This window comes from Pestalotiopsis fici, assembly GCF_000516985.1.
Source record: "Pestalotiopsis fici W106-1 unplaced genomic scaffold PFICI_Scf_3, whole genome shotgun sequence".
Taxonomy (NCBI): domain Eukaryota; kingdom Fungi; phylum Ascomycota; class Sordariomycetes; order Amphisphaeriales; family Sporocadaceae; genus Pestalotiopsis; species Pestalotiopsis fici.
In genome coordinates, this window is record NW_006917093.1 from 25889 (window position 1) to 51739 (window position 25851).

At 50.4% G+C, this 25851-nt stretch overlaps 11 protein-coding genes across 11 annotated transcripts; 3 read left to right on the forward strand and 8 right to left on the reverse strand.

The window, feature by feature from the left end:
* Position 1: 1 nt before the first annotated feature.
* On the reverse strand, positions 2 to 1420 carry PFICI_04206 (uncharacterized protein; the record flags this gene model as incomplete). The annotated part of the gene is made up of 1 exon (XM_007832787.1): positions 2 to 1420. The coding sequence occupies one exon, from the start codon at positions 1418 to 1420 to the stop codon at positions 2 to 4; it is 1419 nt and encodes a 472-aa protein (XP_007830978.1).
* A 1323-nt stretch (positions 1421 to 2743) lies between these two features.
* Positions 2744 to 3609, reverse strand: PFICI_04207 (uncharacterized protein; the record flags this gene model as incomplete). Its single annotated transcript, XM_007832788.1, has 2 exons — positions 2744 to 3513; positions 3570 to 3609. 2 exons carry the CDS (start codon positions 3607 to 3609, stop codon positions 2744 to 2746), a joined length of 810 nt encoding a protein of 269 aa, XP_007830979.1.
* A 1218-nt stretch (positions 3610 to 4827) lies between these two features.
* On the forward strand, positions 4828 to 5772 carry PFICI_04208 (uncharacterized protein; the record flags this gene model as incomplete). The annotated part of the gene is made up of 1 exon (XM_007832789.1): positions 4828 to 5772. The coding sequence occupies one exon, from the start codon at positions 4828 to 4830 to the stop codon at positions 5770 to 5772; it is 945 nt and encodes a 314-aa protein (XP_007830980.1).
* Positions 5773 to 6132: 360 nt separating this feature from the next.
* Positions 6133 to 8337, reverse strand: PFICI_04209 (uncharacterized protein; the record flags this gene model as incomplete). The annotated part of the gene is made up of 1 exon (XM_007832790.1): positions 6133 to 8337. The coding sequence occupies one exon, from the start codon at positions 8335 to 8337 to the stop codon at positions 6133 to 6135; it is 2205 nt and encodes a 734-aa protein (XP_007830981.1).
* A 979-nt stretch (positions 8338 to 9316) lies between these two features.
* PFICI_04210 (uncharacterized protein) lies at positions 9317 to 10962 on the reverse strand (the record flags this gene model as incomplete). The annotated part of the gene is made up of 3 exons (XM_007832791.1): positions 9317 to 10271; positions 10320 to 10657; positions 10711 to 10962. The coding sequence occupies 3 exons, from the start codon at positions 10960 to 10962 to the stop codon at positions 9317 to 9319; spliced, it is 1545 nt and encodes a 514-aa protein (XP_007830982.1).
* A 390-nt stretch (positions 10963 to 11352) lies between these two features.
* On the reverse strand, positions 11353 to 12474 carry PFICI_04211 (uncharacterized protein; the record flags this gene model as incomplete). The annotated part of the gene is made up of 1 exon (XM_007832792.1): positions 11353 to 12474. One exon carries the CDS (start codon positions 12472 to 12474, stop codon positions 11353 to 11355), a length of 1122 nt encoding a protein of 373 aa, XP_007830983.1.
* A 673-nt stretch (positions 12475 to 13147) lies between these two features.
* Positions 13148 to 15152, forward strand: PFICI_04212 (uncharacterized protein; the record flags this gene model as incomplete). The annotated part of the gene is made up of 2 exons (XM_007832793.1): positions 13148 to 15032; positions 15085 to 15152. The coding sequence occupies 2 exons, from the start codon at positions 13148 to 13150 to the stop codon at positions 15150 to 15152; spliced, it is 1953 nt and encodes a 650-aa protein (XP_007830984.1).
* Positions 15153 to 15663: 511 nt separating this feature from the next.
* PFICI_04213 (uncharacterized protein) lies at positions 15664 to 17337 on the forward strand (the record flags this gene model as incomplete). The annotated part of the gene is made up of 4 exons (XM_007832794.1): positions 15664 to 15821; positions 15871 to 16682; positions 16727 to 16803; positions 16852 to 17337. The coding sequence occupies 4 exons, from the start codon at positions 15664 to 15666 to the stop codon at positions 17335 to 17337; spliced, it is 1533 nt and encodes a 510-aa protein (XP_007830985.1).
* Positions 17338 to 17425: 88 nt separating this feature from the next.
* PFICI_04214 (uncharacterized protein) lies at positions 17426 to 19030 on the reverse strand (the record flags this gene model as incomplete). The annotated part of the gene is made up of 1 exon (XM_007832795.1): positions 17426 to 19030. The coding sequence occupies one exon, from the start codon at positions 19028 to 19030 to the stop codon at positions 17426 to 17428; it is 1605 nt and encodes a 534-aa protein (XP_007830986.1).
* A 1718-nt stretch (positions 19031 to 20748) lies between these two features.
* PFICI_04215 (uncharacterized protein) lies at positions 20749 to 22036 on the reverse strand (the record flags this gene model as incomplete). Its single annotated transcript, XM_007832796.1, has 5 exons — positions 20749 to 21169; positions 21233 to 21299; positions 21352 to 21664; positions 21727 to 21831; positions 21884 to 22036. 5 exons carry the CDS (start codon positions 22034 to 22036, stop codon positions 20749 to 20751), a joined length of 1059 nt encoding a protein of 352 aa, XP_007830987.1.
* Positions 22037 to 24557: 2521 nt separating this feature from the next.
* On the reverse strand, positions 24558 to 25149 carry PFICI_04216 (uncharacterized protein; the record flags this gene model as incomplete). The annotated part of the gene is made up of 2 exons (XM_007832797.1): positions 24558 to 24806; positions 24856 to 25149. 2 exons carry the CDS (start codon positions 25147 to 25149, stop codon positions 24558 to 24560), a joined length of 543 nt encoding a protein of 180 aa, XP_007830988.1.
* Positions 25150 to 25851: the final 702 nt, after the last annotated feature.

A 25851-nucleotide genomic window follows, 5' to 3' on the forward strand; every position in this document is an offset into this window, starting at 1 on the left:
TCTAGTCATCTTCCCATTGATCGTTGCCAACCCTGTAATCGTCATGCACATCCACCTCAATCGTGGTACCAAGAGCTTCCCTTCCCTCGCGGATCATATCCATCAACCTAGAGTTAAAGTCATTGATACGTGCATCTGTTTCCTGCTCCTGTATCATTCTTTTCGCGACCATGTTTCTTGCCCGAGCGTCGAGCCGCGGACTAGTCTCTTCCACAATCTCGTGCGCTGAGCTCTGGCGTCTCTGTATTTGACCCAGAGTGCCAGATGCAGTGGACGCCGCACTATGGGTCCGCCTATGTCCACGTGCAGTATATGGACTCGGACTAGGGATTTGCGAGGGCTGTTGCAACATCCTCGGTGGTGTGGCCGTACTTGAAGATCTTGCCCGCGATGGAACCGGGAGTCGGCTCGGCGTGGCAGGACGATCTGATACTGCCGGCGAGCGTGGCGATGCATAACTAGCAGGCTGTCTGTTTGTCAAGGCTACATTTCCTGCGTGGCTTACGGGTCTTGCGCTTTGCTGAGTCGAGCCCGTGTTTGCCAAGCGTCCTATCGGCTTGCTGATGCGCCGATTGAGCAGAGGTCTATTCTGTGTCGGTCTCTGGCTCTGCGGGGAACCCATGTTTCTAGGCTTATCAGTCGGATCCTCCACCATGACCCAGTTCCTGCGTAGCTCGTCGTTTGCAGCATTATTCGACACCTGTCGTCGCTTTGCTGCCGGAGGCGGAGTCGAGTCGGGAGTGTGTGACTGAGCTTGGAAGCGTGCATAGTCAGCGTCTGGAAAACCACCGGGTATATCGGGCAGAGTAGGGACATCATGCTCATTGCACCAAATGCTGCCGCGCACGGGTCCTGGGTTCACGTCGTAGCCTCTTCCACCTCCAGCGTAAAACCCACGGAATGCACCCACTGTGCAAAAATCCCAAACTTTTCCAACAACACCACCAATCGTCTCCAGTGCCAACCTGCTCCAACCGGGAATGGAAGTTGCCGTTGGGGGTTTTGAGCAAGGCATATCCGTCCGCCTTGATATGAGTGCACGCCGATAGTCAACATCCGAGTATGTGCTGTCGTCCATGTGCCCTAATTGCTTGTGCTCGGCTCCGTAAGGTGTCTCGATGGAAGCTGCAAAGGTGTATCGTGTGTCATGACCACTGCCAGAATATGGTCTGCTGCCGCTAGCACTATCAACGTCCATGGCTGCATCACTGTACAAGGCAGTCGAATCTCTCGGTTCATATCGCTTCCTTTTTACATTGAAAGCAGGCGTCGGTGAATCCGAATAGATGCTACCAGGTGAACGGCCAAAGTAGTTTGAATTCGAAATGGACGGCGATGTAGGAGGTCGAAACATGCCAGCGTAAACACCACCCAGCGGCGCCGCGCCGTTTGGAGCTTCCATTCGTACGGCGCCAGGCATTATGACCTAGAGCTCACTGAATAGCAGGTCCTTGTACCGGGGAATCTCAGAGTATGATGCAACTATCCCGCCAGCCAGACGTTGCGCCAACGCTCCGTGAATCGGCGTAATGTCGATGCAGGCTTGGTACAGGATTGTCGCAAATCAATATGTCGTTGCAACCTATCCAGGGAGGAAGCAATGTCGCACGGCGCCTGTGAGAGTCGCAAGTCGCGGGTCGTGGTTTGCGAGTTGGAGATTGGGGGTCTTGTGATGCCACAAATGCTCCGTGTCGCGTGGTCTCGGCGCATTCACAGCGCATTCACAGCACTGTAGACGGCCAGCTCCAAGCAGAAACGCAACGAAAATTTGGGGTGCGGGCGTCCAAATTATTGTCCGTATCGTCGTGTATGGATTCAAGTCTGAAGAGTTCTTGCGTCATGTATCGAGGTCTGTATCGAAATTGCTGGCTTTGCCCGGCGTCTTGGCGATTTACCGTGAATGACGAAACTAGCAAGCCAGACTTGAGCTGTTGCAACGCTCTCGGATCTGACAGTAATCGTTTGTCGATACCAAGTATGCGAAAAGAATGGTTTACGACATTATGCGCATCGGCCAAACAAACGGTCGATACTGCCCATCGAAGATATTGTCAAGCAAAAAGTGCAGGTATCAGCGGCAGATGGAGTGTTGAGCTGACATTTGGAGAAACGAGGTCGGTATCTGTTGGCAGTGGCTCCCGCTGTGACGTACCTTGGCGGCTGCTGCTCTAGGTAGCCTTTTAGGCTGAGCGGCACGTCGCAAACAGCACAATGCACAACCGTACGAACCTAGGCACTTGAGCAGAAGAGACGAGTTGAGCGAGACAGCAAAGGTTTAGGGTCTCGGACTGACAGTTTTTTAAGTTTACTAGCTGGGAGTCGGCCTGCCGCTGTCGAGTTCCAGGTTGTGCTGATCCAGGACCCCAGGTTCCGTTGCCGGGTCAGATATGTGCGATCAAGGTCAACATTAATAATGCTGGGACCCCGGGCAAACTGGAGCTCGCTTCTACAAGCATGTTAAGCTTGGTATCCACTCCGCGGGGTCACCAGTCGCGGGGCACAAGTGACACTGGAAAGGAAATGGTAAATAAAGTATTCACTGCCAAGTATGAACTCTTCTGTTGAAATAATCATTATCGTAATCATCCTGTCCATTGTCTCTCAAACGAGTTATCTGCCATGCGCTTCTAGTCAGCATGAGCGAGAGGTGATTGCTCTCTTAATGTCTTGGAAACTTCAACTACCAGGGCGCTGAGCGCATAAACGCTGCGCATACCCAGGAATTACAATGCCCAATCCATCATCATGCAGTGCTGGCGTCATCCTTGGAGTAGTAGGCATCTTGCTGCTCAACCTTTTGTTCGGAAACGCCTCCGTTGGCTCTGTGGTCTCCTTGGACGTGGCCCTTTCCTGCCCAAAAGTTTTCTCGCTCCTTGAGTATATCCTTGGCCCATTCTTGCGTCTCTGGCAGCACCACTTTTGTCGCGACATAGGCAAACTCTCCCAGATCCAAGGTGTGGTTCATTCTCTTTTCGTACTCGACCATTTGGCACAATAGCTCCATCTTGTCAATGTCGTGCACAAAGAGGCTTTCCAGAGTCTTGGAGTCCTCGTATTCTTGCCAAATGGCACGGATTTCTGCGCCAGCCAATCCGCTGTACACACCTCCCAGCAAGCCGTTGGAAATATAGTCCATTGTTTCGGCCTCTCGGCGGCTCTTCTCGGGCTTGGCTACTCCGTCCACGGGAGTAATGTCACCGACCAGGGACTCGGCCATGTCGTGTATCAGACACATTTTCATGCACTTTGGCAGGTCGATTCGTGAGGCGAGAGACGGAGGACACAGCATAGTCATGAGAGACATGCGGTACATGTGGTCGGCAATAGACTCTCCCTTTTCAATGCCAAACCGCCTCCAACCCTCACGCTTGCTCGTCTTTAGTCGCTCCAGCATGTGGAAGAATGGCAGCGGCGATGTCGAGTTGCTGACTGGTGGTTCGGGATGTATCGTTGCGAGGGCTTTCTCGACTGTCCAATCGCCGGAGACCTTGGCTGTCTCTACAGACCCAGCATCTAGAGAAATTTCTTTTTAGTACAAGTATAGAACAACTAGATACATACAAACATACCGACTGGCTTGAAATCGCCATCAAGGGTAGACGGCGACATGTCGACGAATTGAGACCTGATTGCGGTTCAGGTACTTGTGCTCGTAGAGGTCGATAGGAAGCCTGAAGCAAATGCCCGGGCGCAGTAAGAAATGAATTTCAAGATTAGAATTCGGGGAGCTTGAGCAAGTCAGAGTTGGAATCAGGCGTTTGTTGTTTTCCTTGGCAGATTTCGCTGGCAGAAAACTAGCATTCTTTGAATTGTTGCAAACAAATCTGCGACAAACCAACCTACGTAATAACGCTAATGGTTGGACCCACAGCCATATTGCACTGTACGTAAGTTGTATTAGCTCAGTGTATTTTTAAATCCGTCATTTTCATTCGTCGGAGAGGATCATGCCGAGACCCTGCCAATCCGTCAATATACTCATATGGTCGATGCCAAATTTATTTGATCCAGCGACATTCACTCACATATCTAATGCCTTTTGCCTGCAATGCCGTCTTCTTTTGGACCAGTCGCAGATTCGCTGTCATGTGACGAGTCAAAGGGCATCGGCCATAAGAGGGCAGCTGGCGTATGCCGCTTTTGTAAGGCCGGGGCTCTGTCATGTCCAAACTCGAGGCGCTGGATTGCTTCCAAATCTAGCCAGTACTGACTACATGAAAGTGCACTGGAAAATAGATGCTTTGGCTTTACAACTATACTTGTAGAAAAGGTTTACGGAATAAATTGCCTCATTCTGCCCTGGACCTCCTAGGTCGTAGGAGTGAATATCGACATCTGCGGTCTCGGGCACAATAGCACCCACGAAACCCCCACGGCTTGCGGGGAGGAGCTCCTCTAGAGTTGCCATCGGTCAAACGTGGGACGAGGCGACAGTCTAATCGAGGTGGAAATCGGCGGAATTGACGAATTAGAGCGAGACTCAATCTAGAATAATACACACTAACTCTGGTAGTCACTGTCCATTGAAGCCGGCAAGTAGTGTATCAAGTAGGTAAATGTACCATGCGAGAAATGCACGCAAATAATTGAGCTCCAACACGGCGAGAAATCCACCGTGATGCAAAGTCTGGTGAGCTCCGATCCCGTCAAATACCCCGCATGACGCTATTCTAGGGGCCCCTCCAACATTTAGAGGTATAATAGATATGGGACGCGCCGTGTGGTCAAGAGTGCGACTGTTCTGCAATGCTGCCATTTCCTACTTTCCGCCATTCTTCTGCAACTGTTTTCAAGGCAATCAGGTCATATTCTTCCTTTTCCTCAGCCATGAAGCTCCTATACCCAACGTCACTCGCTCTCGATGTTCAGAGCCTCGAGGGCTTCTCAGTAGACCTGCAACCATATGATGTGACAAAACCCATCCCCGAGGAGCATACCGATGCATCTGCGCTCGTGACTTGGACCAACACTTCTGCGAACCTTTCGGATGCCGCCAAGCGACTCACAAATGTACGCTGGATTCAGTCACTGGCTGCCGGACCCAATGACGTTCTCGGTGCCGGCTTCGATGCCTCCAAGATCAAGATTACCACCGGCTCTGGTCTTCACGACCACACAGTCGCTGAACACACTCTGGGCTTGTTGCTCAATGCAGCTCGCCGTTTCTACGAAATGAGAGACTACCAATTGCAATCGAAATGGCCTCAACACCTTGGCGGCCCACAGCCCGACCGCCCAAAGGGCAAGTTCACCTCGCTGCGTGATGCCAACATTTTGATCTGGGGCTACGGCAACATTGCCAAATCGCTCGCACCACACCTGACTGGCCTGGGTGCCCAAGTCCGGGGTGTTGCAAGAAGTGCCGGTGTACGAAACGGCGTCGAGGTGTACGGCGAAGACAAGCTCGCCGAGCTGTTGCCACAGACTGATGCTCTCGTCATGATTCTGCCGGGCTCGGAGAGCACCAAGCACGCTCTCAATGCTGAGCGCCTAAAGCTGCTGCCCAACCACGCTTGGGTGGTCAATGTCGGAAGAGGCATGTCGGTGGACGAGGATGCTTTGCTCGCAGCTCTGGAAAGCTCCCAGATTGGAGGAGCTGCCCTCGATGTCTTTGACAAGGAACCTCTTCCCGAGTCCTCCAAGCTATGGAAGGCCCCGAATGTGATTGTCAGCCCACACGCTGCCGGCGGAAGACCACAGGGCGCCGAGGCTTTGATTGCAGAGAACTTGAGAAGATTCCAGGCTGGGCAACAATTGAAGAACATAATCTAAGAAACCCTGATACCCATTATAAACAAAATAATTCTCGGGAGATGTCGATTAGGAGTTTCTAGCTGAATCTCCTGTGAACCAGGGCTGTTGATCGTACATGTACTGCCGAGACACCTTGACAATTAAACGCATAGACCAATAAAATGTATTACTCATTCGCTACTTGTCGCTTCATCATCATACGTGTATAGTGACCTGATTGCCATGCCCGTCATTATGTTAAATCGATGCAATGTTACTCCAACATCCGAATTTCTCTGTCAAAATTACTTTTCAAAATAGTGGGTGAGATCACTAACACATTGTTAGAATGTACATCCGATATCTGCCAGTTTTCCGTCTTGGGACCCGACACTTTACTTACTTTGTCGCACCGCATTTAGGACAGTCTTCAGAAACTTTTGATAGTGGCTGGCTCGAAGGAGTACTTGAAGTGTGCAAGTTTGTAGAGGGCTTGTTTTCGACTTGAACACCGGATGGGGTGCCAGAGGCCAAGACGTTGTATGGGCTCTGACCACCTTGATTTCCAGGAGTGTATTGGGAAGACTCTGGTTGTCCACTAGCTGTGTTTGCCAGGTTGCTCTGACCATGGCCGTGCGTGTCTCGAGCGACGCCAGAGGCGGTACCACTTGCAAGGTGATCATAGGAATCGTGTTTGGTGGAAGTTGATGAATTATAAGCAGCACTTTGCACAGAGGTGTTTTCGGGAGTGCGTATTGAACCAGATGCGATTCCAGTCTGGTTTCTCGTGTCGATAGGTTGCTTCTCGTGCTGGGCCATCTTGGAAGCACCATATCCAGCTCCGGCCGCTGCTCCCACACCAGCTAGGTTGCGAGCTTGACTCGCATGACGATCGTCATGAACTACATTAGAAGGCGTCTGTCTGGATTGTTGAAATTGGGAATCGTTTTCGGCGTATCCAGCAGGCTGATTAGTTGTTCCATGAGAAAGAGAGGTTTGTGCGTTGTTGATTGTAGAAGCCTGCTCTGGTTGATATTGAACAGGAGTATCATTCTCATGTTGCTTTTCATGGCGCGAGAGACCATATCCCATGGCTGCGCCGGCGCCAACTCCAGCAAGTCCCGCCGCATTTCTGTTTCTGTGAGAGCTGTCATCTTCGAGTGATTGCTTAAGCTCGGGTCTGCTAGTTGAGCCAGAAGTGACTGAATCATCTGTAACAATATCAGATGCTCGCTTGTGCGCAGTGCTTCCACCTTCTTCGTCGTGTCTGCGGTGCAGAAAACCAGTAATCTTGTGTTGATGACCGGTGGGATCAGCTGCCTTGGAATTGTAATCATTGGAATCTTGTGCAGTTGTACGTCCTCCAGTGACATGTTGAGTCTGATCCTTGTGCCGTCCAGCTAATGCAGCGCCACCGGCATCTCGAGTGTTGGTAGGTGTTACATTCATGGTGTCTTGCAAAGGACGACGGGCTTCCGTGCCAGTCACGTTACCGCCGGATGGAAGAGTCCCTGCATCTGCCTCCTTGGCATGTTTGTGATGCTGCGAAGCGCCATACGCCGCGGCACCTACGCCCATGGCTGTTCCAGCCTCGCCAATGTGGCGATCATGGCTCGTGTCATGGCTGTCGTTTAGTGGAAAGACTCTGTGTCCATCCTCATTGTAGTGCATAGCATCATGCTCGTCATTACTGCCGTGTCCGGTAACAGTATTGTAAACACCCGAACCATAGCTGAGCTGATCTGGGGAAGAGCTCGAGGCAGCATTGCGTGGTGACTGTCCATCATCTGGGCCCCTGGGAATTGCGCGGTGTTGTGTTGATGTATCCTCGCCACTACCATGACCAATCACTGTATTATAGACGCCAGAACCCTGCGGCAAATCTCCCCAATATGGTTCCTCTTTCTGCGCGGCAGAAGAGTCTTTGCTGTCCGCAACGTCCCGGCGCGACGCTTGGCTTGGTAGAGAATTGTCATGTGCACCACTGACTGCAGCAGCTCCAATGCCAGTAGTCCCCTGATGGCTTGTATATCCAGGGTTGTTTCCCGCTTCTGTACCAGAAAGACCAGAACGATCCAAAGGGGTATCTCGAGAAGTGGAAGCATGACCATCGTGAGCAATTCCAGACAGCGGCTTTTGACCAGAGCGATCCTCGCCGAGTGCTCTCGCAGGGACACCGCCGGCGCCAGCAGCCACAAGGCCAGTGCCAGGCACAGCAGACGTGTCAGGCCGGTTTTGCTCATCTGTTGCTTGTCTACTATTGTCGTGAGCATATGGTTGTGTAGCTGGCGACGCAGAGATATTCTTGACGGAATCATGTGCGAGTGGCTGTCCCCCCAGTCCTACCCCCGAGTCCACGGGCTTGTGACTGTAACCTGCCGCGGAAGGGTTCTCTTGGCTAATGGGAATGGTATAATCACGAGGGTCGTCTCGCTTGTGAAGCTTGTTGTGCTCATGGTGCTCTCTGTGTTGATGTTGATCTTGCGCAGCAGAATCTTCCTCGGGGAATGAGCCAGGAGTTCGATGGTCAACAACACCTTTCTCGGCTTCAGCAGAGTGTTCAGTCGTAAAGACTGACTTGATCTTTTCTCCAATGCTTGGCATGATGAATAATTCGTATAGGGTTCAATGGCAACAAAGTCCAGAGGTATACAAATAATAAACTTGCCCAGACCAAAGTGCCCGTTGGGGCTATATTATAGTCAGCCACTGGAGGGAAACAATCTTCGAATGGTCGCCATGACCAGTACACCAAGACACGACAGCCAGTGACATCAGAAATAACCTTTAATCTTTGTGCTTTGGCCACCAATCATGATTGCAGCATGTTTCAGTCATTATGCTTGCGCTTAATCAAAAACCGGCTGAGCATGTAGACTTTGCGTAATAGAATCAGTCGTGTCCCAAACTATTTCGTCACACAAGTTGCAATGCCGTGCAACACGTTCCAACGGGCAGCAACGTCCTCAGCTCGTCCGCATGCGCATGCGGTGGCTTGTCCATAACTCCTCTTTCTGGCAGTCAAGTGCGTCAGTGGTAAAGGTTAGCGCTTCCATTTGTGCGCTACGACTCGGAACTACTGTACAAGTCTCGTAGCTAAGACGTCAATCTCGCGCTGAATCTGGGGTTCCAAATCGATGGACTAGATTGCGCTATTGATCGTGGGATCTGCGACTAAAGATTGTGAACAGAGAATCTTGTTAATATTCGGGTGGCAGTATGACTAGCTTGAGAATGTGTAAACATGATGTACGGATTCGACTGCATGCCCACTGCAGACAGCCAAGATTCAATACGAGCCGACCACGTGCGGGATCTAGGCAGGCCCTCTCTAGATCTGCATGTCAATGTAACGACGCGGCTGTGGTAGAATATAATCATGCAGCCGTGTGGCTGGAATTCTGTGCACAGTGATTGCCCGACGGCTCGGTCCGGCAGATTGATCTACAAAGCTAAAGTTGATCCCATTCAAAAACACTCGGACATGTTAAACATGGAAATGTATCGAGTTAATAAGTCTAGTATATGATGCAAATCCATACTCTATTACTTTTGTGCACTTTTCCATGGAGACGCCACTGAATTAAAAACTCTTGCCAACATCGCGGCCCTCCTCTTGATGAAAGCCCAAGCCGTTTCGTATACGCTCTTCAGTCGCAACTATCCTCTTTGGGAGCGCATAACCTAGGCCGAAAAAGACGAAAAAGACCCATTTCCATCGAAAAGGGTTAATGGTGACACAAAATGTGAACCACCAGATCAGCTCAAGGTAGGTGAAGAAATCAAACGCGCCAGTTGGAGCGGTAGACTTGAGAATCTTGGTCATGTCGATCCATCGTTCCATCCAAAAAGTCCGGGGCCGCGTCAAGGGGTCCACGAGAAACATGAGCAGAATTCGCGTATAGATACCAATGTGCCAGTTGCCTACGGTACCAATGGCATTGACATAGGTACAATTTATGGCAGAGACTGAAGGATGCGTTGGCGGAAATGTCTGTAGATACCAGTTGGGTGGTCCATATGGTTCATCAAAACAGTCATCTGGGAGGAATTTCAGACTTGGTCGCTTGTACCCCGTGGCCATGACAATCATGTCACCTTGAATCTCCTTGTTGCGACCTGGACCTCCGGGTGGCACTCCCTTGTCGCGTTTGTTGACGACAATTCCATTCTCGGTGAAATCTTCAATGTCGCATCGGACCCATTCGGCCTCTCCGCTGCGAAGCTTGTCCATGACGTCCGAGTTGACCATGGGAGTTTCCATAAAGATTCCCTTGTTTCGTGGCGCGAGATCCTGCAGATCCCGGTAAAAGAACTTTCGAAGGAGTGTCTCGGGTATCCAGGAGAAGAGGGTCTCTTGGCCGAATATGTTGAATGAAAGCAGGACATTGACAAGAGTATTGCGCGGGATGATCCACTTGTCGGATCGTGAGAGGATATACGTCTTTTTACATCCTTCTTCCGAGGCGAATTCGAGGGCTTCAACGGCAGAAGCGCCACCTCCAATAATGAGCATGGTCTTGTCCTTGGCATTTTTCCTGACAAGAGGTTAGTACAAGGACATGATCATACGTAGAGAAACTTACCCAGTCAATTCGCTAGAATGGTAGACGTCGCCTTTAAACTTGCTCATTCCATCCATTGTCGGCATCTTTGGGTCACCACAAGTTCCAACGGCAGCAATGAGTCCCTCAAAACGGCCATTGGAAGTATCATTGACTATCCAACGACCTTGTTCATCTTGATAGACCTTTTCGATACGTGTGTTGAATTTCGTCCTCGTATCGAGTCCGTAGCGCTCCCAAAGCTGCTTGACTTGGCTAATGATTTGTTGCCTATCGGGATATCCGCGATCCCACTTGACCGATGGGTGGAATCTGTACATGAGAGAATGGATTTGCAACCCAGAAGTGTTGTTTACCTTCTGCAATCCAGTTAGTCAGGACGTTGATCAAATATCACAATTCCAAAACTGACGCTCCAGATCCCGCCGAGGGACTCTCGATCTCCGGCCTCAAAGATGACCACGTCAAAGCCATGGCCAACACAATGCGCAGCTGAAGTAACACCAGTGATACCAGCGCCAATGACGGCAATCTTGGGCCGTCCAAGTCTTGTGCTAGGATTGGGTGGCTCAGGTGAGAGAACCTTGCCAATAACCCATTGCACCAGCTGAAATATGAAGAGTATCGGATGAAGTAAAGGATTTCCGGTATTGGACTTGGCCATTTTGGCGGATTTGTCCAGTGTTGTCTCTAGAATAGAAGAATCAAGTGTAGTCCGAGGGCATGCCACTAGATTTATATATGAATGCGAAACGCGCCAGGTTATGCTCTTGGCCAAAAAGAACCTCATGTCTGGTTCGGTCCAGTCGGTCGTACAAGTGCAGCATCCTTGCCAATGACGTCGTGTGTACGTTGCATTTGCATGTGAATGGTTTCTGCGCGCGGTGCTGCGGGTCCATGCGTTTGGCCCGCTATTAGGTAGCCAGCAAGAGTTATTTCCGCTTTCAAGGGGTCAATTCTCAGACGGACATGAAGTCGAGTGTTTACTATCAATCAGTCCTCGGACGCATTTTTCTGAATGGATTCAATTGAAAAGTCGGCATGGTCATGGCCACTACCGCTTGCCTCTGTCTCTCCGACCTCCCTCCATGACTTTGAGTCGCTTTTGGAAATGGTCGCCAATCTCCCTGGTGCCACTGTTGAGGCCGCTGCCACGTGCACTGTCTGTTGTTTCGCGGCCTCGCTTTCTGCTCTTTTCCAGCAATGCCCTTGTTCCCGAGCTTGAACCATCCTTGCGCTTTGTTAATCTGTCGATCCTGGCAGCACCTTCTCCCAAATCGCGCCAATCCTCGCCACCAAATTGCATCTTGGAAGTTTTACCTTCGGCCTTGTTGCGAGCGATGCGGTCCTTTTTGCTCTCCTTGGGCAAACGTGTAAAGTTGGATTCTTCGTATTCACGTCTCCGGTCTTCCTCGGCACGCTGAGTTGCCGTCTTGATCTTGCGACCTCCGGCGATAAAGTTTGTACCAACACTGGGTTCGGCAACTGGGGCCGCAGACAGCTCGTTGGAAATGTACTCGTCCATTGTGGCAGATTTCATGGGCCGCCTGTCTCGCACTTCTCTCCGCTCCGTAGTCGGCATGACGGTGGGTGCAAACTTGGGGGGTCGGTACACGCCCGTCTTGTCCTTTGTTGCTGCTGCCATGCCCACAGCCTCCTTTCCTGCGATAAAGTTGAAGCCAGGACCAGCCATTTTATCGTGAGGTTGTCGTGTCGCGGACTCTTGACCTGCCTCGGACTCATTGTCCGACTCGTCAGAGACTACTGATTCATTGTCCTTGTCGCCGTTGAGAGCATCGCGCTGCGCATTTCTCTCTGCATCCTCGGCTGTTCGTAGAATCTTGTCCAACTGAAACCGCAACTTGTCTTCAAGTGGCCGTACACCCTTTTCCAGGTACAGTCTCAGCTCTACCAATTTCTCGACAACTTGGTTTGACAGGTCGGAATCCTTGTTTGAAGACTTTTCGTTGGAGCCTTTTGCATTTCGAATCTTGAGAAGGATGAGGAAAACGAGGTTCTGGAGGTACGAAAGGAGAAGCTCATTCTTGACATTGAGCAAAGACACTCCATCTGTAGGCGGTTCGATACCGGCAAGTTTTGGGGTTGCTTCGAGCGCCGAGTCGAGCGACTGTGTCAGCGACGCCAGCAGAGCTGGCAGAGAAGTCTGAACTGCCATGTCGAGTTCTGAGCGACACTTGATGAAGAGTTATGGCAAGGCGTAGTGTTGCAGTGTAAATCAGGCGCATGGAAAATCAGAGGGAAACTTTTTTGGTCGGCACTGCTGATAACGATAAGCTGTCGAGCAAAAGATCCACTATTCCAGGTACGTACTATACCGAGCCGGATCAATCGGCGCTATAGGTACCGACTGCTCGCGTCCGCTCCAGTGCGTGTCCACTGCATTCTTGGCACGCCAGTTTAGACCCATGCGACGATGATGTGGCATCCAATTCAACCTCGATAGGAGCTCCTGAAATTCGGTAACCTAGCTGCAAGTCAACACAGCATAACTTTTTTCTCCTGCATAGGTTTGCACATTCCTCTTACTTCTCTTTCTTCCTGCGCTTTCTTGATTGAAAGTCAACATATGGTCAATACTCTGCTTTGAGCCCTCCCTTTGATGCCCAACAATCGGCTCGACTCTGAGCGGACCACGTTGGAGCGGCGCAGCCCTGCGCTCATTGACCTTGGTCTTTGATTGAAAACACGAGATTCGCATACGTAAGGCCCACCAAACACAACACCTCTCATCAAGCAAACCAGACTTTTGTGTTCTAGTCAATAGAGATATTCGTTTCTCTAACTCGTGTGCCACTAGTGGATTGAGCATCACTCCCCAACGTACGGCAATGTGGCCGTTACCAAACGCGCCGTCCTTGGCGCTCACGACGCTCCTCGTTTTACCACAGGCTGTATCTGCCTTTTACCTGCCTGGTGTCGCCCCGACTTCTTACAAACTCAAAGACAATGTACCTCTGTACGTCAACAGCGTCAAGCCGACGGCCTCGAACGAAGATGCGCTCGTCCACTCGGTCATGGCATATGACTACTACCACGAGAGATTCAACTTTTGCAAACCTCCCGGACCAGATGGCCCAAAATACGTGTCAGAGAGCTTGGGAAGCATTCTGTTTGGCGATCGAATCATGACCTCGCCCTTTGAATTGCACATGGGACAGAATGAGATTTGCAAGAAGCTCTGCACAACAGCATATGACAAATCGTCGGCTCATTTCGTCAACAAGCGCATCGTGCAGGGCTATGCCATGAACTGGCTCGTGGATGGACTTCCCGCAGGCCAGGAGCTCTTTGAAGAGGTTTCTCAGTCGACATACTATAGCTCTGGTTTTCGGCTCGGTGCCGTTGAGAATGGCGCCCAAGGCACTCAGCCCGTCTTTCACAACCACTACGACATCAACGTTCAATACCACGAAGTTGGCAATGATCCCAACCAGCTTAGGGTGGTGGGTGTGATTGTCGAGCCATTATCGAGGCACTACACCGAGGGTAGCGAGTGCTCGGACGATCCCAACATCAAGTACAGCCCCATGGTGCTCTCCGAGGACAGCAACACCGAGGTGCAATTCACCTATAGCGTGTACTGGACCAAGTCGCCTACCGCCTGGGCTACGCGATGGGACAAGTACCTGCACGTCTATGATCCCAAGATCCACTGGTTCTCTCTTGTCAACTCTGCCGTTGTCGTGATTATTCTCGTCTTGACTGTGAGCTCTGTTCTCTTCCGGGCCCTGAAAAAGGACATTGCCAGGTACAATCGCCTCGATCAAATCAACCTCGACGACTTGTCTGGCACTTCTGCGCTCGAGGATGGTGTACAGGAGGATTCCGGATGGAAGCTGGTGCATGGTGACGTTTTCCGGACACCCTCGCATCCTTTGCTATTGTCCGTTTTCCTCGGCAACGGTGCCCAGCTATTCGTCATGACTGGTTTCACCATTTGCTTTGCTCTTTTAGGTTTCTTGTCGCCATCCAACAGAGGATCCCTCGGAACCATCACGGTCTTGTTGTACACTCTGCTCAGCTTTGTGGGTGGCTACATATCTGCCCGGTCGTACAAGTCCATGAATGGCGACAAGTGGAAGCTCAACATTGGTCTGACTCCTCTGCTGGTTCCTGGCATCGTATTTGGAACCTTTTTCTTCCTCAATCTGTTCCTATGGGCCAACCAATCTGCCGGAGCGGTTCCCTTTTCAACCATGTTGGTGATTATTGGCATTTGGTTCGTCATATCCATTCCGCTGTCGTTTGCAGGTTCCTGGTTTGGCTTCCGCGCCAGTCCCGTCGAGCCTCCTGTTCGCACCAACCAGATTCCCCGCCAGATTCCGCCCACGACAACCTACCTAAGGCCTATTCCCAGCATGCTTCTCGTGGGTATTTTGCCTTTTGGAGCCATCTTTGTGGAGCTCTACTTTGTCATGACATCCATCTGGTTCAGCAGGATCTACTACATGTTTGGTTTCCTCTTCCTCTGCTATGGCTTGATGATCATCACTTGTGCCGCCGTCACGGTCCTCATGGTGTACTTTTTGCTGTGCTCTGAAAACTACCATTGGCAGTGGCGCTCGTTCTTGGCCGCTGGTACAAGTGCCGTCTACATTTTCATCAATGCCTTGATTTACCTCATTAGCAAGCTCTCGCTTGGTGGTTTCGCGGGTATTGTACTATACATAGGATATAGTGCACTCTTGTCATTCCTTTTTTTTGTTCTGACCGGTAAGTCTCGCCCTCTTTCCAAGCCGTCGCTCGTGTCTGACCATGTCTCTAGGATCCATTGGTTTCTTTGCCAGCTGGTGGTTTGTTCAAAAGATTTACTCGTCCATCAAGATTGATTAAGGAAGGTTGCAGTACCTGCAGTGTTACGGGACGAATGGACGTGTACCATAACTTGTACGATTTGAGCATGCCCACCGATTAATGTCACATGAATAGGCGTTTTATGGGTAGGGAGTGTCCAAAAAGCTAGATCTGTTGCTTGACTGTCACTTTTCTCCAAGGACAGTCGATAGGCATCAATACATTCTGATTTTGAAAACAAATCCACTATAAAGTGAGACATTCATGCCATGGTCAATCATGTCAGCCTATCATGAAGAAATGTTGTTTTTCTCTCCTTGTTGACTTGCTTATTTGGGTCGCTTGAACAGTAGCAAATGTGGCGAATGCCAAGGCAGCCCCCGCACGCCTCTCCGTGTTGTGCTCCATTGAAACGGCTTCCAGGATGAGCATCCGCCTAGGCTGCTACAGAGCACTGGAACGCGGTGTTGCATCTTATTTGTGCCATGACAACCTTCTTTCTACAACTACCCAAAGACACAGTCGTCAAGATTCTCCAAAATTCGCAAACATGGCATCATCAGAGGCATTCACATTCATTACAGAAAGCAAAGACTTGGCGCCTCAGTTCTTTGGACCGTATCTGGATCGTACGGGGGCCAAGGTGGCAGACCTGCAGACGCACCTCCTCACAGATTTGAGAAGGCAATACCCTGAACTCATCATTTCGTGAGTCGCCCCAATAACGGCATTATTGCACAGGGCTCATTCGGAATAGCATCATTCCAGCTGGGAATGTCAACCTGCTAGCCTTTGCTGCTGCGGGTTTTGCCCAGGCTGAACTAGACTTGGACGATGAGCCAATCGTCCGTTGGAGAGGCTACTCACCGCCACGCACTCGCCACGGATCTGGTGCTCTGGCGGAATCGAGATTCTTTGCCAAGTACCGGTACAAGTGGAACAATGAGGATTTCATATTATACAGCGTCATTGTTGGAATTCAGAGTCTGCAATATGTCTTGAAAGAACCGCATGGCTCCGAAACGACCCTGTCCAACTCGGCCATTGTCGATAAATTGATCTTGGCAATTGGAGAATGGTACACTGTAGACGAGGACATCATTTATGTGTACGATGGTTACTGGTCGGCATCAAAGACTCTGTGGAAACAAGTGCAGGATGCCAGCTGGGACAAGGTCATTCTGGATCCCAAGATGAAAAAGGACCTAGTCGAGGTGAGTGGAAAGTTCTTTGACAGCAAGGACATTTATGACGAGTACGGCGTGCCTTGGAAACGAGGCCTCATCTTTCACGGCCCCGTGGGCAACGGCAAGACAATTTCAATCAAGGCTCTCATGCACACTCTCAATCAACGGAAGCAAAAGATTCCTTCGCTGTACGTCAAGAATGCATCCCAGACGTACAATATCCGTAACGTCTTTCAATTTGCTCGATCAATGAGTCCGTGTCTGCTGGTGTTGGAAGACATTGAGACCATTGTGACGCCCAATACTCGGTCCTACTTTTTCAACGAAGTAGATGGGTTGGAAAACAATGACGGCATATTAATGGTTGCAACTACCAACTACCGTATGTACTTTGGTCCTTTTTAACCTCCTCAGCTAATCAAACAGTCGATCGCCTCGATCCCGGTCTTTCCAAGCGTCCAAGCCGCTTTGATAGGAAATATCTATTTCCACTGCCCAATCTGGTATGTGTCGTTGGGATTTGATGACGGCCAAGAGCTAACCCTGCATAGAACGAGCGGGTCTTGTATTGCCAATTCTGGCGGCGCAAGCTCGACGGTAAACCGGATGTTGACTTTCCCGAGTCCTTGTGCCTACCCATTGCCAAGCTCTTAGACGACTTTTCATTTGCCTACATGCAGGAAGCTTTTGTGGCGACACTCCTTATTCTAGCAAGAGGCTCGGAGAGTAGTGCCTCGATCAATTGCCTTTTCAATGACCCGAATCAGTACAGATTCTACCGAATCATCAAGGAGGAGGCACAGATGCTTCGCGAGGACATGGACAAGTCGGAGATTACTCCCCCTGTTCCGCTTGTGGCGCCGAATACGAGCTACTCGGGCCCCTGGACAGCCACTCCAGGCACATCACTTGCAGACCAGCACGCTATCAAACATGACCAAGAGCTTGTGAATCTTCCCGGCCGACATAGTTTCCAAAGCGATCCCAACACTGCAGCTGTCCGGAGTCTTGTTCAGTATTTCTCTGTCCGGCTGTGATTATAGGTCTCGTCAGTTTGGCACATTTTCGATCAAGTTCATTTCATGATAATCAAAAGTTCCTCGTGTATTAGTATTACTTGTAAATCTATAGAGCAACGCTCGAAAAGACTGAAAGACGATTGGCGCCACCACATGCTCCCGTCGCTCCCGTAGCAGGGCAGGGACCAGCGCAAGAGGTCTCTACCACATTCACGCTTTCACTTCCCATGGCATTTCCGCAGTAGCAGTTCATGTAGCTCACTCCAGCAATGGAGTAGCCCTGTTGGGTGCATAGGTCGGAGCAATAGCTTCGCGAGTTCAGCGAGCCAACATAGGCAGACACGGGCAATGCTCCAATGCTCTGAGCATTGTCGACATCCGTCCAGCATCCCTGATAGGTCTTGCCTCCAGCGTAAACGGTAGAGTCGGCTCCAATCAATGCCTGCGAGTTTTGAGATGGATCGGGGTAGGGGTCGTCATAGGAGGCATAACGAGGGTATCCAAAGTCATAGGCGCGATTTCCAAGCCCAGCCCAGTTGTCAATAAAGAGTCGAGTACGGCCAGACACATCTTGGAACATGGTGGGTGCATCGTGACTAGAAACGACAATGTCGACCGTGCGACAAGGCCCAGCTGGGTTCTCGCAGGTTGCAGGGAATGTCTTGATGAACTCGAAAAAGCGTTCATTACGGTCCGCTCCAGTGGTGTAGGTAGCACATTCGTCATTTGGATTATAGTCTCCCTTATCCTTGGTGGCCCGGGCATATGCAATAGTGCGGCTGTTATAGTTTGCCAGTAGCGCATCCCGGCCGGCGGCAACCAAAGCGTTATTGTATGTCATGGGTGTCGAATGGTCAGATCCATACGTGTCATAATTGGTGAAACCTTCACGGTAGTCATCGTATCCGGTAGGACATTTCGAAGTGGACAGAGGCCTCGTTTCTGAAAACCAAATCAGACTGTTGGGATCACCAATCCAGTAGCTGACGGGAGTGGTAATGCCCAGCTGATCATTCGTCTTTCCCACGGCAGCAAAGCGGTTGGCCATTTGCGCGCCCATGGAGTGCCCAGAGACGACAATCTGGTTGATATTGGGGAACTGTGCCTTGTTGCCGTAATATTGAATGATTTGGTCCAAGGTGTCAAACGAAGAGACAGTCTTGGTGTTTGGAGGATACTCATTGTTGGCTCCTCCTGACCACTCGTCGTCAAACCAAACAAGTGCTGGAGACGGGTACTGGTCTGCAGGTGTAGCACCGCTGGGATTGTAAGGGAATCCCGTGCCCGCATCGTCGTCGTTTGGATAGTACGGTGCGGTGATGGCTACATTGTCCAGGCTTATGTCGTCGGTTTCCACCAACTCCAGAGCCTGGATCATGGCGGCATGGTAGTTCCAGGGATCATTTCTGGCGCCGTGCAAGACTATTACAGCGCGCCTCAGATCCGCATCTATCGGTCGTCCGCCAGTCGTGTTGAGTGATTGAAATGTGAGCAGACTAATATCGCTGGCGGGATCGGACGAGCAGACGTGCTGCCCAGACGGATCTCTGATTTTGAAATAGGTGAGTTCCGAGCGGTCATGTGTCGAGGCAAGACTATTCTGGAATGCGGTGCCAGCGTACTGGCCTGGGACTATATCGTCGCATTGTGCTTGCACCAACGAAAGAATGGTTGCGGCAACAAGAGCCGCAACGGAATTAGAAGCGCGCATATTAGTATAGTGTGCGGGCGGGAAATAATTATGATTAGAGTTGTGTAGCCCAAAAGGCTAAAAGATAAGAGTATAGCGGCCAACCCAACACCACCAGCCAGCAAGCCACGATCGAGGCAGACCTGATTATATATCGAGGAAACCAAAGTCAACAGCCAAGACGTACTTCGGAGAAGGAGGCTCGCGGATTTACAAGCTATACACGCAAATACGAGCTGCACACGGACCAAGAAATCTGTGCCGTACTATCGTCCGAGCGATTGCTGATCAGGTCGGTTCAGGGTCTAGGCTATCTGACGGTGCAGGCCGTATATCGCAATTTCGGTGCTTACAGCTGGCTTAGGGGAAGATACGGACTTGGGGCTGAGATCAGGCCTGACAAGGCCCAGGCGAGAAAATGGGACACTTGAGATGTTTGGGTGAAGGATGATTCTCTACTCTGTACTGCGTATCATATTGTAAAGTCATGAGATGGCAAATAAATCTGTGACGACGAGCCACAATATTTTGGGGGGCACAATAAATCACTTGTAGCTGGTAAACAAACCGAGAATATAATGGCCGTGTCCCATTTCCCATTTCCCATTCAACCCGAAACCCACCGTCTCGATCGGTTTATTCCAGAAGCATGGTCATGGGCTGGAGGGCTACATTCGGGACATGCCGACAGTATATTGATTATCGTCGTCGGGATCAGGGTGCAGCAAAGCTGAGCTTGCTGAGTGAGAAAATGGCATCTTGGCTTTGGCGTCAACGGCCATGCGTCTTTGTTGCGTCTCCTGCAAACTTTGATAGTTTAATGCAGAGCGCCCAAAGACCTTCCTATCCGGGCGACCCAGCAACCTGCTATACTAGACTTAAAGGAGAGGTGATGTGCAGATCTCACCGCGCTTAACGCTCGCCTGTCTTGCCTGTGGAGCGGGATTTTAAGCTTCCCCCTGCTCGGGCAGATGCTAGCCACGATGGCCAAGCCTTGTCCACCTCTCGCTTGCCATGTAAGCAGGGAAGTCTGCTATAAACAGGTCCACCCCGCCTATTCGGAATCTGCAGCCCAACGAAATACATGCCTCGTTAAAACTGATTCAATTGGAATCATCCATAAATGGGTTGTTTATGTTGCATTCAAATCCCAAGCCAGCGGTCAGACTCGGCTGCCTGCACATGTTCTCGTGTGAGCTGTAATTCCTGCGGGATGTGCACCCGAGACCCTAGAGAACCCCTTCACACCTCGGCGCGTGGCCAAGTTTCTTGGCAAGCCATCATCAATCCATGACGACATGCATGCATTCATGTATGTAATAAGAGAACCGGAGCCGGCGCTGACAGTTGACCGTCTTGACCGTCTAATGCAAGAGTAAAATCTATTTTTCAAAATCCCACGAATCTTGTATCATGGCGGTGGAGGTCAGATGCTTTGTCATGGCAAAAATCTTGCTGCGTCCGATCAGCCGAGCCGACAAGCAGTAGACAATATTGGCACACCGCGCGCACTCGTCAAGAAATTACGAGGATCAGGAGCCACGACCCTGTCCAATACGGCGCCAATGTGTATGCAACAGGAAATTTCCAAAAGTATCCACGGTGCCAACGCACAGGAGCTGAGCAAAACAAAGTCGTGGACAAGTCGAGACGGGGGGACCTTTTTCTCATCATCTGCGCGGGATGTATTACTAAAGGTCAATCTATGCTGCAAGCCTACACGCGACCATTTATTATTGTTACCGTGCATCAGAGTCTGCATCGTGGGTTACATTGAAAGTAACGTCTCTGGTGACCTTGATCCCATTGTCCTTTAATATGTATCTCTGGCTTTCGGTATCCGACAGGCGATCCCATCCATTATCACCGACCTGTACCAGCGTCTTGGGCGCATTCGAGTTCTTGAATGTATTGAGTTTATAGGAGGCGCCGGCAGCGCCACTTGGCCCGCCAGTCCCGGGCGTGCGATTGCTGCTCGTATCGCCAAGGAATGGAATGTATTTCAGAAGCGGGCGAAGCGCCGGGGCAGATCCAGCAATAATTCCAATGCCAGATTCCACGACGGACCAAATGGCAATGTCAGCCACGCTATACAGGTAATTATCGGGGTCGCTATAATGCAAAAGATATCGCAGACGGACGAGCGTGGCAGAACTTGCTCTGCAAAGGGGCACGTCAGTAATCATGGCTTGGTGGCAAATGTGCCTTGATTTGGATACTCACATGACACCAACTCCGAGAACGATTGCCACAGACACTTTGACTTTGGGCTTTAATTGAACCTCCCATACTGTGAAAAAAGGCATTAGCATTCGAATGCTACAGGGACTGGCCAGACTCACGGATAAAGGCTGGCAAGATGGCACAGGTCCAGTCCGTCACAACTGAGCAGGCTGAAATAAAGTACGAGATATTCGTCACGATACTCGCATCTGCACACTTTCCCGTGGACGAGTCCCATGTCGCAGAGACTGGTTGGCACCACGTCAAGAGCGTAATGTCGGTGACTACGCAAGCGATGCTTGCTAAACCTATCACACCGTACAATATCCATCGATAGAGATTTCGGGTTGTAATTCGGAGGAGCGAAACGCATATGGCAGCCTTGATGGGCACAGTACTGAGCACATAAAACAGCTGGGCAAAGAGGAACCACTGCAGATTTGATTAGTTTCTGCATGTTCATACGAGTTGGCCCTCGGCCGAATGTAACGAACCTTTTTGCCCTGCATCAAATAGTAACTGTCGAGGTGCTCATTCTTGGTCCCAACGCCATTGAAAGAACCCACTATCGTCGAGATGCATGTGAGGATGAGGAATATCTATGGCCTTGTGAGACAATATTGTTTTCAGGCTAAATTCAGGCACACTCACCAGTCCCAGCAGCATGAGCCAGTCATCCAGCCCGATGCCTTTGATCCTCTTGCGAATGACAAGTCGCAAGACCACAGCAATACATGATAATGCTCCCAATATGACCGACACTAGAAAGAGGTCAAGCCCGGGTCCTGTCGGTGAAATGGTCATTTTTAGATTATACACAAGATGCAGGTGGAAAAATGGGCACCAACCAGCTCAGCAGCCTTGATCCATCGGGAGGACAGCCTCTTATGAGGTGTCGACAAGTTTTCAAGCGCCATTTGACTGCAAGACTCCTTTCTCAAAGATCCAGTACCTTGGAAGCTATTACTTTTGAAGATCCAAGTCTTGTGCAGTATAGGTATATCTTCCGTGATCCGCATTTTAGCACTGAACCATCTTGGAAACCCGGACCATGTTCAGCTGGAAAGATTAGACGGTGTCATTTTTCGTTGGCAAGATACAAACATGGGATTAATTTCCATCAGCTGGCACTGTTTTCACAAGGAAACCAGTCTTTATCCGGATGCTGTGCCTCAGCCGGTCTGCCTGATGCCGCCGGAATAGGTTACATGCCTGTGACCCATGGAGCGATATATTGTGCTTCACTCAAGCAATTAGCGTCAAGATGAGCACGCCTGTTGCCGTATTTCACTTGAAATCCGTTGAGCAGTCGATAGCTTGGAGCTGAAAAGAGCTTCTATATCGTTTCAACACTAGGCTGTCAATCTCAGCTTTGAGGCTGCCCAGATCCAGCTAGTGGTTGAACTCCACGATCGGCACTAATTTGAAACCCGGGGATCTTACCCGTTGCTCTTGTTCTTATCGTGTACGTCCGCGTCAGCAGGGTAGATGGATCTGCAAATGGCATTCTCGTTCCCCGTGTGACTTTGCCATGCAGCGATACGCCTCTTTCCTCGAGAGATTACAGGTGACATTTGAATCGACCGCTTCAAACTGTATTTCGTCGTAAACGACTTGAAAGTAGCACTAGAAGCATCCCCTTGATACCATTGAAGTTTATAGTACTTGTTCTCGTTCTAGTTCTCAATCATGAGCATGAATCTCATAGAAGCCAGGCGACCCCCGCATGAAGCGGACCCAAAGTACAACGCCACCACAACCCTTTATAAAGTCTTCAACAACATGAATTTGTAGCTGCGGCTCCGGGACCCGCAAGGTCGGAATAAATCACAGCAGCGCTCTAATACTAGGACCTTGCTAGTAGTTAGTCAGGAACCTATTCTGGAGAAGACAGGTGAACCAAGACACGAACTCACCTGGGCGGATATGCATGGGTGCCAGATCCAGCCAGTGGTTGGACAGAATTACAATTGCTCGGCCATGAATTTACATGATTGTGAAATGAGCCTTGCCTTGATAAGTCAGAGTGTGGCAGCTCATCCTTGCACCATTTGGTTCGTACGTTTTTGCCCTTGGTCTTTTGGTCATGTCCTCAAGATGGAAACTTCATGGGCATGTGACATGTGCGCCTGTCAGACACACAACTTGGAGCCTTGCCTGAAAGGATGAGAAGGATATAAACCTGGCCTTCTCATCGCAGCATCGCGGCCTGGACACTCGTTCACCGTGGAGATGGCTTTGCTCGTGGTTGCAGTTGCTTCGAGGGCCTCATTGCAAATCGTCTTGGTGCCTTGGTTGGTGCTCATGATCCTTGTAGCTCACTTGAGCATCAGATTGCAGTATAGACAGATGGACGTTTCTTTGCAACTACAACGCTTCGAGCACACCAAAGGACATCATGTATGCCAGCTTCCCGTAGTGCAACGGCACAAAATAGTCTGGCGGCCGGGAATGTTCCAGGAGGTATTACACAAGCACATGCCAGAGTATGCGGCCCGCGTCCAGAGCCGCCCAGTACGGCGTAATTGTGGTCATGTTTCATATCCGACCGGCGGGCAAATCGCCCATTAGCGGACCAAGCGAGCATCCTGCGGTCAAGCTAAAAGGTCGAGAAGCCGTAGCCAGGCCCGGTCGAGGCAGATGAGGCGAACATGACGAAGTTTCCCGATCTCTCCGAGACCCCGCGTCTTTACCGGCAGGCCCGGGAAGCCATGAAACTTAAGCACAATTCCAGAGGATACTCTAGTCTCTACCCAGGCAATCTTGCGCCTGTTGAAGAGAGTCTGCTTTAGTTGTATGGCATGGCAGAGACGCTGCATGGAAGAGCAAGGGTGGTGTAAGCCGGAGCAACAAGGATGACGACATAGGCACTTGCATACTTATGATATGCGAAGAGTGGATAGTACCAAGAACAATGAGGTGATATTTTGCGCAGGTGAATCTTGCGAATATAAGCGTTGTGCAGTATTTTCATGATTGAATTGGACCAAGTCGGTAGATCAGGTCAATAACGGTGCCGCTGTCCAAATAATCTGTGTAAAAGGGCTGCTATTGGCTTTGGTCACGTCTTGCTGATTTGATTTGACTGTAAAGTTGCTCGTTGGCTGTATTTGAAGAACAAGGCCCAACGTGGCCAAGCCGGCTGCGTGACCAGACATGAGATATGTGAAAGCAAGTTTCATGCTTGCATCGGGTCGTTTTGACTGCATTGCCCCAGTAGTGGTAAAGTTTCGTGCTTTATATGGGTATCTCAAACACCAGGAGCCACAAGGATGGCATAATCGCAGAATAAAGACTCCTGCCGACGGAAATTCTCGCTGCCGATTCATCCCATCCTCTGCTTCCTCCTGACCCATATCTCCCGCTCTTCATCATCCGCGGGCGCTCCTGCGACGGGCCGAGCCTGAACTTCCCACAGCTTTAACCGATAAGTCCCTCGGTCTCCCTGGCCCGAGAAGAGATCAAAAGACCAGCCATGCTTTGGGCAGGAGATGCCTGCACTCAATGCAATACCAAAATCCTCAATGTCAAAAGGAGAGCCATTGGACAAGGGAAACGAAGAATGGGGACATTGCTGGAAACCATGAGCGAACAATTCAATACCCCTTACGTGGATAACTCACATTGTTGATGGCGTGAAACTTGCCCTTGTACTGAAAAACGAGAACTTGGTCTTTTAGATCGCGTGCTGTGAATGCTGCTTCTTCCACATCGGACGAGGCCACCTGGGCCGCAAGCGAGCTGTCGTCCTTTGGCACCTGAAATACCTTGCACCCAGGCGCCTCCCCTTGGCCGCAAGGCCGAGTATCGGCCACAATTTCGCTGCCGGACTCTGTGATGTTGGGAAAGGAAGACGCCAGGCCAACAGAGAACCAAGCGTCGCCACGGCGGTTTGGCGCTACAAAGGCGGCAAACATGTTAAATTTGCCCGAGAAACCGAGAAAGCAGAGTCTCGCATGGCGGCCAACCCGCTACTTCCAGTAATGTCGTCTCGGCCGCGGAAATAAAATGACTTTTGACACGGGCTTATCGACGAGTTGTTATCGCTAGACGCCGTCGTGTAGTGGGGCGTTGAGCCAGCTACGGGAAACCAAGATCAATACATGCCTTGGCCATCATTTTCAACGGAAGTTCGGCAGAGGTACGCTTATTATTCCGTTATTGGAAATAGATTTTGATATTGTGCGCAATTCAAATCTAGTTTTTTCATTCTACCTGATTGTGTTCTTTTGTGTCCTTGCTCTCCATCATGAACCTTTTTTCCATTTTGGTCCATCTGAAGTGACCCAAGGATATAACATGTTTATTGTAAAATGTTACACAAGCTTCGGATTCATTTCCAAGTCCATTGACCATGCGGAAGACTACATTGCTGGGCATACAATCGCGAAAAGGGTCAGGCTTACATTCCATCCATACTCTGGCCGCGCATGTACTGGATCCGGGAGAATATGCCCCAGCCAATACACTGCAAAGAGCAAATATAACCCATTGGTACATTCTGGACCCTCGCCCAACGATTCATGCTTAGAGCTGCCGACTGGCTAGAGTCCAGACTTTACCGCAAAGGAATTGTCAGGTCCTTTCGTACAAGAGTCTTTACAAAGGACGAGGGAGCA